Source organism: Syngnathus floridae, chromosome 1 (genome assembly GCF_059516105.1).
Source record: "Syngnathus floridae isolate MCC-2025c chromosome 1, RoL_Sflo_1.0, whole genome shotgun sequence".
NCBI lineage: Eukaryota > Metazoa > Chordata > Actinopteri > Syngnathiformes > Syngnathidae > Syngnathus > Syngnathus floridae.
The window spans coordinates 11,609,379-11,625,045 of NC_142413.1; the positions used below are offsets into that span (position 1 = coordinate 11,609,379).

The following is a 15,667-nucleotide window of genomic DNA, read 5'->3' on the forward strand; positions in this document are numbered from 1 at the left end:
GCATTACATCAAGAAAAACATTCCCTTAAGCTATTCATTCTATCTATCTATCTATCTATCTATCTATCTATCTATCTATCTATCTATCTATCTATCTATCTATCTATCTATCTATCTATCTATCTATCTATCTATCTATCTATCTATCTATCTATCTATCTATCTATCTATCTATCTATCTATCTATCTATCTATCTATCTAATCTCTCTCTCGCTCTCTATCGCTCTCTCTCTCTATCGATCTATCTATCTCAGCTGATTGATGGACTCTGCGTGACGCTACGTGACTTACCACATGAATGAGAAGAGCAGGGAGGACTTGATTGGATCTCCTTCTGCGTCACGGGTCATATGGACCTCTTTAAGAGCTCATTGTGAGGCGCAGGGCTGAAGAACAGTGCCTGTGGCACCAGCACATGGACCTCCATGAAGCATCATTGATTCCCGGTGTAGCACAAAATGTTTTTCCCAGTCGAGTAGATAAAGGGCTTCTTTGTTAATTAATCTATTTAAATGCTATGACCTAACCTCCTGAAAGTACAGCGAGCATGAGCAAAGTTTTCCTTTAAATTACTATATGTATGAAGAGGTTGGAGCAGAATACTTTGTGCACCAAAACCCAGGCAGGTATCCACTTATGAATACTATACTACTATATCCTTTTAAATTCACGCTTAAATACCACTTGAATACAGCACATTGAATGTGGATGTGTAACTATCAAAGAAAAGGGATGGAGGTTGATCCGTTGCTTACTCACTTGGCTAATTCCAGTTTCAAATCCTGAAATCCACACTTGAAAGCGAGGTCTATCAACTGTATCCTATGCACACGAGTAATACTTATGAAACAAAGCAACAGGGCCACACTGGAAATATTTAAACCCTGCAGACTATCATCTTTGCTTCTGACTTTACTATTTTGTAAATCAATGTATAGATGGCTAGATTGGTGATGGTTTTATTCTGCTTGTATGTTAAATATTGTCGGAATCCATCAGTAGTTTTAAATTGTTCATCAACTGTACAACTGGAAACACTCTACTAAAAGGTGAACTAATATTTAATAACAAATTATATATACATAGTATATATATATGAAAAAATAATATATGGTTATTTTGTTAAAAAATATATATGAAACACCTTTGGGATTTCTTATTACTTTTTAATCCCTTTTTAGTTTCTTTGCTTCACTGCCACTTTCACTGGTTGGTTTGTAAAATATAAAATAAATAAATAAATAAAATAACATGCCTTTTCTCTCGAATATATGTTGTAATCATTCTTTTCAGATGTACTGTAATTATTTTCTGTATAAAAATTAAATTTGGTGTTCAAAAAATCTTTTTTCAAACTTGAGTCTTGAAAAAGAGGGTGTCGTCTTATAATCATGGTCGTCTTGTACCTGGGCCAATACGGTATACGTTCGAATTGCACTTGGTATGTTGGAAAATCCCGCCACCCTTGTGACAAGAAGCGGTTCAGAAAATGGATGGACAGACAGATTGATGGAAATTGACAATTTTAGACTTTTAAGCAATTGTATGTAGAGGTATGACTGTATATGCTCGGTTAGGTAATGTTGTGAAGTGTGACGTGTTGCATAAGAGTAAGAGTGTATTAAGAGTGTATGACTGACCGTCCACTATTTCTTTCTTATTCAATAGGACACTTGCAAAAAAAAGATTTTAAGACATGATGAATGTCCCCCTTACTTTGAAATGTGCTGTTTTGGCGGTGTTTGATTTTTTTTTTTTTTTATTTGATGTTTAAAGCAAGAATTTAAATATGTGTTTATCTTTATTATCAATTGGATCCCCATTTTAATTGGTTGAAAAGCTTTAAAGATTTTTTTAAAGGTGTCTGAAAACATAGTAGTGTAGACATAAAGAGAGGTGAAAATGGAAACACTGTAGGTTTTTCCGAAATGTACACTTCCTTCGAGTGTGCGAAAGAGCAATGTAAGGGGCCATAAATTATTGAGTGATGGTGCAGAGCCCTCAAATTGAACAAACAGCTGTTTTTATTTTATTTTTCTTTAAGGGGATCTCCCATCTGAATGTGCAGTATGCACCTAGTAAATACAATGACTGAACGTGTTTTGCATGGAAAATCGGCAGCAATATTACATAAATGGGGTCAAACTTAGCAGTTTGACTGCATGTGTGTGCAATTTGTCCCCAACTTAGAGCCAAAAGTGTCAACTGTTAACCGCTAGCAGACTCAATCCAAGCCCTCCAAATGAATCACTGAGCACATTGTATGCATTGTAAAATGATGCCACAAAATGCAGTTGTTTTGTCACAATGATAAGATTTTTTTTTTAGAATTTAAATTACTTATGCGTTGTCAGCTTTTGTCTAATCCAGTCACAGCTGCAGGAACAATGTGTTCAAACTCTCTGCAGCTCTCAGCTCCCTCTACCATGCATGTTCCCTGATTGGCTGAGCCCTGACCGTGATGTCATCAGTGCATGTTATAAGGGCGCTGACAAATACCCTGAGAGACACATGAGAAGCAGTGCTGCTAAACTAAGGGGCAGCTTGAGTGAGACGCCAGCAGTCGAAGAGAAAGTGCGTAGAAAGAAAGACGTGGCGCTGAAGTTTTAACAGAAAGTCATCAGACGGTGACTTTTCTAGCAGAAGGAAGTGAAGGAAGGAAACCACCTGTTGAGGTCTGTACTTTTATGTAAAGGTCAACTTGTTAAATAGGCTTTAAGAAGTGGGCTTGCTGAACCTTTGCAGGATTGGACAGAGTGTTTTTGGCAACATTTTGGGTGTAATTTAACTAACTGCTGACATGTGGGTGCACATTACTGAGTGCTTTCTTTTCCATAGTTTCTCTTGCATGTTTTTTTTTTTTTTATATTGTATCCTGTGTCAACAGGTCACTGTTAAAATGGTGGTTTTAATGAAGTCATGTTCTATCTCTTCAGATGGGAAGTCCAAGCCCACCCCCGTACCTCGATGTGAGCCCGGAGACGATCAACTCTTCATCAGACCCGGCCAAAACTGAGGAGGGTTTTAGTGAGGCCACAATGATTGTGCTGGGCATGATCGTGTCATTGCTCATCCTCTGCATTGTTTTCGGCAACGTACTGGTCATAACGGCAATCGCCCGCTTCCAGCGTCTCCAAAACGTCACTAACTGCTTCATCACCTCCCTGGCTTGTGCCGACCTGGTCATGGGTCTCATCGTGGTCCCCTTCGGTGCTTGTTATATCATCTTCAAAACCTGGCACTTTGGTAGTTTCTGGTGCGAGTTCTGGACGGCGACCGACGTTCTCTGCGTGACAGCAAGCATCGAGACTTTGTGTGTCATTGCCATAGACCGTTACTTGGCCATCACCTCACCCTTCCGATACCAGACCATGCTGACAAAGTGTAAGGCTCGCATTGTGGTGGTGCTGGTGTGGGTCATCGCCGCCCTGATATCTTTCCTTCCCATACACATGAAGTGGTGGATATCTGATGATAAGCAAGCCAAAGAGTGCATCGCTGATAGCAACTGCTGTGAATTCTACACCAACATGGCTTATGCCATCACATCCTCTATCATCTCTTTCTACATCCCTTTGGTCATCATGGTGTTTGTCTACAGCCGGGTTTTCCAGGAAGCCAAGCGCCAGCTCAAAAAGATTGACCAAAGCGTAGGGCGCTTTCACAACAGCGACAACCTCCAACCTATGGACGCCAACATTGGACGGGGACAGAAGAAGGTGAAATTTTGCCTGCGAGAGCACAAAGCCCTAAAGACGCTGGGCATCATCATGGGCATCTTCACTCTGTGCTGGTTGCCCTTCTTTCTGCTCAATGTGGTGGTTGCCATTTGGAAGGTGGAAGACATCGACCTCACTTTTAGGATCCTCAACTGGATAGGCTATGCAAACTCAGCCTTCAATCCCCTTATTTACTGCCGGAGCCCTGAGTTTCGATACGCGTTTAAGGAAATCCTCTGCCTTAAAAGGAACCACAACTCCAAAGCGGCACCTATGAATGGATACATCTACGATAGACACAGTTGGCAGAGTGAGCCCCAGGGGCGGAGTAAAGGCAACTCCTATGAAAGCGACGGCAATGAGGGCTGTTTGGAGCAAGAAGCATGTGTTGATAGTGTTGAGGAACGAGCGATGGACTCCAACGGGAACTGCAGCAAACATTTCACTATTGTGAAGGCTGTACTTTAAACTATGAGACTTTTGCCCATAGGGTATCTTTAATGTTTACACTGCTACCATGCACCTATTGACTTTGGCAGGTAAAGCCAGTCAAGCAGCATGGTAGAAGCACAGGATTCTGCTTTAAGGAAACGATATTTATCATGTTACAAAAACACTGTTGGCAGATTTTACTCATTCATTCTGTTGATAGTGCATCTACCTCACCACATCGCCTTGGATGTTTGCTTCACCATTTGTGTTGCTGCAACATGATAGCATTGCTGTTGTTTTAGCTATTCGCACGTTCAAAACGGAGGCATTTCTGCCACTAAGGAAGTATTGTAGATTCACCAGACTAGATTTCAAATTTCATCATCGGTGGTGCTCCTTTGCAAAACATTCCAAAAGCATTCCATGTTCATTTAACCTTTTCTTGACAATGCGATAGATGAATAACAGGTATGGGATCATTTTCCTTCAGCAGTTTACTGAGCCCCCCCACCCCCTCTCTACGCTTGATCTCCTTTTTACAGCCTGCTCCTTGGGAGGTTGTGCAGCAGATAGCACCACTGATAAATAACAGTTATCTCCGTCTCGCCGGTACAAACTGAGCAACGCCTGGGGCCATTCACTGTCAGCTCTGTGATAAAAACCTGCGCATTTGTAGAGCAATCAGCAATTCCATTATCAGCACTAACGTTTCCTAATAAGCATACTGTTTTAAATGCTTTCAGCGGCACATGCTGAGCAAGCAATTAATTACCTTCGGTGCACTGGTTCATTTGAATGTAATACCCAATAGTAGATGCATAAGTGTTTTGTTAAATATTGTGTTTGAATGAGAGTACTGTGTTTACAACATGAATATAAGTGTGCATGTATTTTGTGTGTGCCCGAGTTTGTGTGTAAATGTGCATACCCCACAGAGGCCGGGAATAGCCAAGACATAACAAGAGATATGGTTTGTGCTAATCATCTTAATGACAAGAGACAAGCAATGCATGTTAGTCACTTGAGTGATGTTTTCCAGATTTCTATAGTGCCATGAAATAATCCAGAGTCTCGGCACAGTCTTCCCTTTGCGTGTCTGTCTCCAGGAAGTGCCCCAATCCAGCTGAGCCCAGCCCAATAAACAAAAGTAAATCCATTATCGCCACTGTCAAACTACAGGATCTGATTGCCTCCCTTAAAACAACACCGCTGTACCGAGTTCCCTCTTTGAGTACTGCCATCACCCAAAGGACCAATTTGAAAATGAGTCTTATGAGAACAACTTTTTAGTCGGCTGACATCCTCAGTCTAAATTGCTTTTGGGGGTGTGGTCTCTTGAGTCACGTTAGGATAACTTACTTTGATTGCAGTGGTAGTATGCGAAATGTTGCAACAGATGGCTGGAGGAGGAAGTGCATTAAGTGTGAGTAAGCTCTGTTTTTGTGGCTCTAGCCTTGCCCTGGGTCTCTGAACTTTGAATCTTCCCCCACTAGTTTGCTGGGTTCAATCTAGCGCGGCAAAGCACAGCAAATTGACGCAAGTATGGGGTCATCCTACGTCAATGTGTGTGAAGTGAAAAACCAAACGACCTTTTACTGTCACATTTTCCCTGCCTGTTTTTCTTCATGGATTTATTACAAAATAAATTCAAGGGTTTAGTGTCAGAACAAATGCTCCCTTGATGTCTTTTCACTGTAGTTTTTATATATAAAACAAGAATGGAGTTCAAGATTCCTGACTGTGTTTATATTTATTAGCACACACCATGAACTGAAACTTTGACTGTCACGTTTCAGGTTCATACAAAACGCAGCTCTCATTTTTGGGGGACTGGAGTTTGAAAGAAATGTATTTGGCATGGTATAACTGTCTTTGTGCTGATGTGCTGTGCTCTTCCAAGTAATCTGTTTAGTCCCATTAATGGCGGCTTTGAACCGCACTCAGCCATATACCCACACTGCTCCCTCCTGGCAGTGCCCTCTCCTTGCACCTCAACTCTAACTCCTAAGTGGTTATTTTAGTGCACACAACACTTTTGATGTATACAGTTTCAATTGTAGTAAAACTAATCATGATACGCTGACAACATTCCAACTCTGGATGAGAACAGTGAGTCAATTGCAGTCGGTTAAGCGTCCTTACTACTGTGTGTAAGTGCGATGGCATGCAAAGGCAGAGGTCCATTAGACTTCAATTAAAAGAAAAACATTGGAATGTGTTTGTCTGATTTATGCAAGCACTGAAAAATACTTTGCAGAATTTTAAGATTGGAAGAAAGAACACCACAACTCACTCAATGGTTAGGCTACTTCACATTACCTGAATGTTATTGAGATTTTGCATAATGACTGTCTGGTGGACTGCTGTGGCACATTAATGTGTCGATTAGTAATATTAAATATGCTTCAGCCGCACTGTGAAATGTGGCCGCTCTTGCTGCTCAGTGTTTACTAGATGTTTTTTAACTCCTTCACGCACAAGTTTGTGGGAGGTATACGTCTGTTGCGTTGTGTGATGTCTTGAGATATTTATAAAAAGCCTGAGCTGTTGTTTTGAACTAAATTATTTCAGTGTGGCATGTACTGTCCTCATTTTTGTGATCATTAAAATGCTCAACAATAAGAGGTCTACTTTTCTTGTGGTGTTCTTACATGCAAATTCGAAAGCACTTAAGCGGTATTTGATATTTGCATTCTTATTCCTTTTACACACTGAATAATGGACAATCAGATAAAATGCGGCCTGGCTAAACGAACTCCTATGCCTTGTTGATTAATTTTCATTCATTGTTTCGTACCTACATCAAATACAATAAGGGACAATAAACTTACATACTGTCCAACCATCCTGGCAATACACTTTCTCTGTCCATATTTTCCATCTCTTGGCGTCATGTGGGAATTTGTGTATCTTCAAGTCTTTGCCACTTTGCGTGTGACACCTGACAGCCAGGTATGTGACCATTTTCCCAGTATTTTTATTTTTTTTAATGTTGAAATTTTACAAAAACCTGGACCAGTGACAACAAGTGATTGACAGCAACCTTGCTACTGGAAAATCACGTGACTGCTTTCTGTCTGTAGTGACAACCACTGGCAACCCCATTTGTCGGTCATACTGTTGTTTGCATCACAAGTGAGAAATGTGGAATGCATTACTGTGCCCTGAACTAAATCATACCTGCATGATTAACAGAGTGAAATCAAAACACATTTGCACACAGAATTTATATGTAGCTAAGCTAGTTAATTTTACTCATCCCATATTTTTTCTTATCCTTGTTGCAGCACAATAAGTGACCCCCTGAGTTGAATAATGTTTTGAAATTCATCTGATCTTTACTCTGAAGTTAGAGTTTATAAATGAGTTAAATGCCTCCAAATGAAAGATTACTTTTGTTGATACATTGGGTGAAACCACAGGCAAAAAAAAGCCCATTATCTGCAACTGCCTATTATTCACGTCATTGCCTAGAATCAGTTGCTTTGACATAACACAAAATGCACCCTGTTAAATGTCTATTATATGCTTTGTGTCTATATAGTTTATCTTGAATGATTGTGCCCAACCTTGTCACTGCAGACAAGCTGACAGTAGAGATGGACGACTTAGTTTCATGAAACCATCATTCCTCATTTGTTGTTTTACAACGAACCGTGAGATGTGTTTTGCTTTTTATTTTCATTATCATTACATCTATACATCTTGTATTGGGCTTCCAGACCATAGCCCTTTTGTTAAGGACATTGGGTTAGAGGTCCAGCTTCATGTGACCGTGCATAGCATCAGCGGTTGAGAATGATATAGATGTCGTGAATTGACTGCTGACTGATGACATTTTCTTAATTTCATGCTAGAGTTACAGTCTTGAGTTTGCCCAAACACAAGAGTATGTGTTTGACTTTATATGCATTGTAGCAACAATATTAAGAGTCACATCCTTGAATATCATACGAAATTTTCTTGTGTTTAGAACAAAATGAGTGACTACTAAGTAGAAAAACGCTGCTTTGATCCACAATATATAGCTTCTTGATTATATTCACGATTTACTGCAATTAGGGTGGGAGCGTGTGATAAGTTTTGTTGAAGAGATTGAACTGTCTCCTGACACTTTGCCGACTTAAGCGAACAAGGCTCCATCATGTCTGCCGTCCCGACAATCCCATGGGCTTCTCTCGCTTACGAGCGTGTATTCACAGTCGCATGTAAAATCTCACTGTCGATTCTTGGTCCCGTTCTGACAAACTAGTTCCACCTGACCCGAGGTTATAAAAGCAGGAAGGACTCCAAGGGTGGGTTGGATTCTGCCAAAAAAAATATAATAAAACAAATCTCTGAACAGCCTATGCGGGCCGGTAATATAATATTTGGTGCTACATAATTGTATGATTTACATAAAACTAATATGTGTATGCACTGTCAACCAAATGCACTCCTATGTTCAAATGAGAAAATTTCGTTTGACAGCATATTCATGGGCTTGTCTGTGCCACTATAGATTTAGGATGAGAAATGGCACCAAATCTGCTGCTTTCCCATTTTGAAATTGAAATGATCACTCATAGAGAAACAAACGCATAGTTGGTAAAAATTGAATGAAGAGAATGATACATTACACTTTAAATGAGCTTAATACATGCAACCATCCATCTGTTTTCCATCCCACTTGTTATCATGATGGATTGGGTGTATGCAAGCTGTATTTTACATATGAATTAAATCTCTTTTCTCCCAACAAGAAGCACTAAATATTGACACCCTTTTTCAAAATACACTAAAGCCAGCCAATTCTGTGAAATCTAACAAGTGAGTGAAATACTGTAATGCCTGTGGTGTCAGGCACATCTGCAGGATTTATTTTTTTCTCTTCTGTTTTAAAGCAGTGTTTGACTGGTACAAAATGGGGCGAAGAACATACAGAAGGACCTCGGAAGTCGACCGCCCCAGTATTCGACATATTCGGACTTTGATGAAAAAAGTCGAGAAATCTGTCTCTGATCTCGAACAAAGCTTCGGAATCCGACGTTAGTTGGCATTGTTGTTTAGCGGGTTTGAAACCATTGACCACTGTGGTCGTGTGCAGTGGTGTCCAGTTTCAGTAAGACAGGATGTGACTGCCTTTAACTCAAAAGCGGCATCATATGCATTTCTTTTGTCCGTCTTGATCTTGTTCTGTCTCTTCTTTGCAATTATATGGCACTATTTGCCTGGCGGATCGACATGCGATCAACACACCACTCTTCTCCCCAGTGACCGTATCACATATCCCTCCGCCCAGCAAAGTAGTGCCGCCCAACAGCGGTCCACAGCCTTTTTATGAGTGTATAAGTGATCAAGTCATCACAAAAATCATGAGAAATCCATAGATACGCCGCACCGGATGACAAGCCGCAGGGTTCATAACTTGAGCAAAAAGCAGCGGCTTATAGTTCGGTATCTATCCATCCATTTTCTGTACAGCTTTGTCCCCACGGGGGTCGCGGGCGTGCTGAAGCCTATCCCAGCTGTCATCAGGCAGGAGGCGGGGGACATGCTGAACTGGTTGCCAGCCAATCACAAGGCACACAGAGACGAACAACCATCCGCACTCGCAGGCAATTTGGAGTGCTCAATCAGCCTACCAAGCATGTTTTTGTGATGTGGGGGGAAACTGGGGTACCCTGAGAAAACCCATGCGAACACGGGGAGAACATTCAAACTCCACACAGGGAGGGCCGGAGGTGGAATCGAACACGCACCCTCCTAACTTTGAGGCGGACGTGCTAACCAGTGCGCCCACGGTATCTATTTATTTACAATTTCAACATTTGCCAAAAATGTGTGAACATTGTGCTACATTCGGGTGCACTCAGGTGCATGTATTTGTGTGTGTTAACTTTCATTCCTAGAAGCATCACCCTACAACATATTTTACTAAGTGTGGTTGGTGTGTGCCAGGACAATCGAGGGCACCTCCGGCAGCTCTTCGCTTTGACTTGGACATCCACTTTTTCATTGATTTTCATATTATGTATTATTTGTGCCCTCTCTGCATCCATTGCAACCTGGTGATCCTGAAAGTGGATCCTTCCATCTGTAGTCCCTTCTCAAGGTTTCTCATTTTCCCCTGGTAGGGTTTTTTTGAGTTTTTCCTTGCCCTTTTCGAAGCTTAAGATCAGGGGATGCTTTGAGAATAATTGTCAATTTTTGTCTATGTGAAGCCCTTTGAGACTGCTTGTGAATTAGGGCTATACAAATAAACTTGACTTGACTTGACTTGACTTGACTTTGTATAATAGAAGCACACACAGAATATGTAACATGTTGCTTACCAATCCAATACATAGTGAGTTTAATTTTTATTTTTTAACGAACCCTGAGGGTAGCCGGCGGTGCAGAAAATCTCAGTGAAAAAGCTCATTCAATGAGATGGGGGATTGTTTTTAGTTCACAGTTTGCATGGCATCAGCCAGAATCATCCAGACTTTTGCCCCATCATAACCTGTACAACATAGAAATAAAAAAAGACATACAAATACATGTACTTCAATGCAATGTGAAGTAAAGAAAAACAAAAACAAACTTTTGCTTGCTTTGCCCACTACTCAATGGAACGTGAAGTAAAGAAAAACAAAAACAAACTTTTGCTTGCTTTGCCCACGGCTACTGAATCCTTTATGCATAACCTAATGTATGGAAATATGTACGTACATTACCTTAAATACACTTTTCTTGTTGTGTTGCAGTCACTCACACGCACTTACATGGTAATAAAGTTGGTCGTGTTTTGTTAGAGGAATGTGTACACAGTCATGTTTGGCTTTAAGCAGACGTATCTTTTTGGAGCCAAACCGTTTCCAACTGCATAGTAACCACATGACCGCCAGGAAGCCTCATGTAAATGAGCTTCACGTCGCTCAATGGTAGACAACTGCAGTTATTCTTCAGAGTTTATGTCAACATCATTACTTATATTACTTATGTTAACTTTAAACACCCGCTGCAAATATTGTAACTATCACCCTTCAATATTTTGAATTTCATGAGCAAAACCTATTCCACACCACACTAAAGGGGCTCACAACATCTTGACAAAACACAATATTTACTGTCCATGAAATCTAAAATATTACGGTGATCCTTTTGATAAATTCAGAGGTTGACAAATACTAAAGTCTCCCACACAGATTTAAACAATACCTGATGTTATTGTGGCACTCTGTGAGTTTCCTCACGGTGGTTTAATGCGAGCACATTAGCACAAAATTCAATGCAAGCGTTGTGTCATACTTTTCCATGAAATGAAAAGGAGCACAAGTACGTCGAGGTGGTCTTTTCAAACGACTCTCAGACTAGACTAATTCGTCTGTGTTCCTTAATCCCGGATAGAAGCCAGAATCTTTGAAGGCTCAAAACAGCAATTCACTCCAACCATACTTATAATGAACTAGCCTACTATCTCATATCAACCACTGTCTTTTTTTCAATACAGAGTGTCTTCAGTGGGAAAAGGTTATCTTGTATGTAAATTGGGAAAGCGCCTCTCAAAATCCAACCCTAACGTCCCCGTCGTGTGAGGTGGTAACAGGTCAAGCTGGCAAATAGGGCAATGATAAAGCTCATGGGCCAATCACCCGTGTAGTGGATTTAAAAACGATTCCAGAAACATTGATGAAGAAAAAGAAACCCCACAACCTAGGAGATATAGACTCTTCAAGCATACAAACTGAAGAGGAAATGAAGCCGCATACTGAAAACCATTTGGAGAGGGTGCGGTGGAATTTGCTATCCCCTAGGAAACCGACCAACATAGCAACCTGGAACATCAGGACCATGTTCGCAGCAGGGAAAACAACAGTCATTGCTGGAGAGATGAGAAGATACAAGGTTTCCATTCTTGGCCTGTGCGAAACCAGATGGACCCAGACAGGTGAAGTCAAACTAGCCAGTGGCGAGTACATTCTCTACTCTGGACATGCAGAGGAAGCAGCACCACACACAGAAGGAGTGGCACTCATGCTCTCCAAAGAAGCGCAACAGGCCCTCATCAGTTGGGAGCCCATCAGCTCAAGAATTATCACTGCAAGATTCCAAACCACCCATAAAAAAAGTCAACCTTCAAATCATACAGTGCTATGCACCTACCAACAATGCAGAGGAGGAAATGAAGGATCATTTCTATAACCAAATACAACATCTACTCCAGTCCAGGAAGGAAAAAGACCTAACCTTACTCATGGGCGACATGGATGCCAAGGTGGGAAACAACAACAATGGATACGAGCTGGCCATGGGAAGACATGGACTTGGCACCATGAACGAAAATGGGGAAAGATTTTCAGACATATGTGCTGACACAGACCTGGACATAGGAGGCACCATATTCCCCCATAAACCCATTCATAAAGCCACCTGGATATCTCCCGACCACACTGACGAAAACCAGATTGACCACATATGCATCAACCGGAGGTTTAGACGGTCTCTCCTGGATGTGAGAATAAAGAGGGGGGCAGACGCTGGATCAGACCATCACCTACTGGCTGCAAAACTCCAACTCAAGCTAAAGCGCCGCAATATCCCTGCTGGGAACAGAACAAAGTACAACATCCAGCTCTTCCAGTACATTGGAACAACTGAGCTGTATAAAACCACCCTCCAGAACAGGTTTCAAGCCCTGCAAGAACAACCAGTGAAGGAATACTGGAACAGCCTGAAAAGTGTATGGAAGGAGACCTGTCTGGAAGTTTTAGGGAAAAGGACAACAAACCATAAACCTTAGCTGTCAACAGAAACCTGGAAAAAAATAGAAGAAAGGAGGGCCAAAAAGGATACACTAAACAAATGCAAGACACGAGCGAGAAAGGCCGCAGCCCACAAGGACTAAGAGGAAGCAAACAAGGAAGTAAGAAAAAGTGCCAAACGGGACAAGAAAAACTACATTGAGGCACTGGCTAAAGAAGCACAGGAAGCAGCAGCACAAAACAATCTCAAGGAACTTTACATGACCACCAGGAAATTAGCTGGGAAGTTCAGACAGAACAACACCCAAATCCGGAATAAAGAGGGACGACTCCTCACCACCAAGGAGGAACAACACCAAAGGTGGACAGAGCATTTCAGCGAGCTGTTGAATGAACCACCGCCCGACCAAGTAATAGAGATCTCACCAGCAGCACACCAACTCAAAACCAACAAGATCTGAGGTAAAGAGGGCTATCATGATGCTCCGACGTGGTAAAGCCGCAGGGCCAGATGAAATCCCAGCAGAGGCCCTACAGGCAGATGTTGAAACTACAACCACCTTGCTCCACACACTCATCAGGAAAATATGGGAGGAGGAAGAAAACATACCAGCAGACTGGAAAGATGGGCTTATTGCTGTCATCCCCAAAAAAGGAGACCTTAGAGACTGCAACAACTACAGAGTCATCATGATGCTATCAACACCGAGCAAAGTGCTAAGCCGCATCATCTTAGAAAGACTACGGAAAGGGGTTGACGAGGAGCTCAGAGAAAATCAAGCTGGTTTCAGAAGTGGAAGATCATGTATTGACCAAATCGCTACCCTTAGGGTCATCACAGAACAATCGAGAGAATGGAACACCCCGGCGTACGTAAATTTCATAGACTTCGAAAAGGCGTTTGACAGCGTAGACCGGAAGCTATTATGGAGCTTAATGGCACATTACCGAATACCCCATAAGTTCATCAACATCATCAAAAGTTCATATCATGCAGTGCCAAGTGCTGCACCAGGGACCAATGTCTACTTTCCCCCTTTCTATTCCTCCTATGCATTGACTGGATCATGAAACAAACTACCCACAATAAAAAGACAGGCATCCAATGGACCTTGACAGAACAACTAGAAGACCTGGAGTTTGCTGACGATATTGCTCTACTCTCACACAGCCATCAACAGATACAGGAGAAAACTCAACTACTCGAAAAAACAGCAGCTGGACTGGGACTAAAAATAAACGGAGCAAAAACCAAAGTAATGCGAGTAAACAACAAAAACACAAACCCCATTAACTTCAGGGGCGACCCACTGGAAGAGGTAGACAAATTCACATACCTAAGAAGTGTAATTGCAGTGGACGGTGGAATGGAGGAAGATGTGAAATCAAGAATAGGGAAAGCAAGAACAGCATTCAACATATTAGAAATGATCTGGAAAACCAAAACCATTTCACTCAATACCAAACTCAAAATCTTCAACTCCAACGTCAAAACAGTGCTGCTATATGGATCAGAAACATGGAGGACCACAAAACACATCACCACTAAACTGCAAACCTTCACAAACCACTGCCTAAGATACATCCTCAGGATCTTCTGGCCCAACCGCATCAGCAACACCAGCCTATGGGACCGCACCAAACAAGAAACAATAGCGATACAGGTTTTGAGGAGGAAGTGGAGCTGGATAGGACATACCCTGAGAAAAAACAACATGGCTATAACCAAGCAGGCGTTAACATGGAACCCACAAGGCAAAAGAAGCAGAGGGAGAGAAGTTGGGACTGTCGTGGAAACAGCTGGAGAAAATGGCACAAGACAGACGAGGGTGGAAACTCTTCATCGATGGCCTATGTTCTGAAAGGAATGGGAAGGCTTAAAGAAGAAGAAGAAGAAGAAATTGGGAAAGCACCCGGAGCACAAAGCCACAAACCTAACCCTAACCCTACAAACTGCTTAATTTCATCATCTGTAAGAGCTAGATTTTCTTTTCCTTTTTGCAATGTATAGAAGTTTGATTGGAACACTTTTATCTATCATTTTAGTGAAATAAATGCATGTATAATATCAATATTCACTTTCCATCCATCCACCCATCCGTTCGTCCCTCTACCCGTTCGTCCACCATATTTCTGTCTGATTCGGCTCGTGCTTTGAGGAAGTTAGAATGGAATTGATAAAAATACATTGTTTATTTCCTTTTGGTTCTGATGGAGGTTTCCTGTGTACGATGGGATGATTTTTCTTTTTGTGTTTGAACATGATATCCAAACATTTGCTCGATTTATTGCTGAAATGAACATTTTCACAATTGAATTGTTGGATAGTGTGCAATTTTTTCCAGTTTTAACTTGAGTGGGTTTAGTTCATCTTGTATTTGTTCACTGGGATTGTGGGTGTATTCATTCATAAGGACTTTGAACTCACTTTGTAATGCAACAATGAAGTGCCAAAAAGGTGATGCAGTCACTGGGTTATGATTCTAGAGAGGGAGATTGCATTTTGGAAATGTAATACAGATAATGTCAGTTAAAGACAACTGAAAATCCACAATAATGAAAAAATGCAAATGCACAACAAAAATAACCTATATTTAGTTTTGAACAATTTGAATCTCACAGGGAATCATTTAGCGCACATGGACAAGGATGTAGTTGCTTCATATTCAACCTTGTCCTTTCTCCTAAATGGCTCCATTATCTGAGGAAAATAAGAAGCAGACATAATTGGCTTCAAAGCAATCAATATTTCTCTATTCAACTCCAAGCTGTAAGGGATATTGTATTCT

The 15,667-nt window shown here is 41.3% G+C and overlaps 1 protein-coding gene and 1 pseudogene across 1 annotated transcript; both read left to right on the forward strand.

Annotated features, from left to right (window-relative positions):
- Positions 1-2,514: 2,514 nt before the first annotated feature.
- adrb2a (adrenoceptor beta 2, surface a) lies at positions 2,515-6,774 on the forward strand. Its single transcript, XM_088387984.1, has 2 exons — positions 2,515-2,676; positions 2,938-6,774. Exon 2 carries the CDS (start codon positions 2,938-2,940, stop codon positions 4,186-4,188), a length of 1,251 nt encoding a protein of 416 aa, XP_088244110.1. The 5' UTR covers positions 2,515-2,676; the 3' UTR covers positions 4,189-6,774.
- Positions 6,775-11,805: 5,031 nt separating this feature from the next.
- Positions 11,806-15,261, forward strand: LOC148404102 (uncharacterized; annotated as a pseudogene).
- The last annotated feature ends 406 nt before the right edge of the window (positions 15,262-15,667 follow it).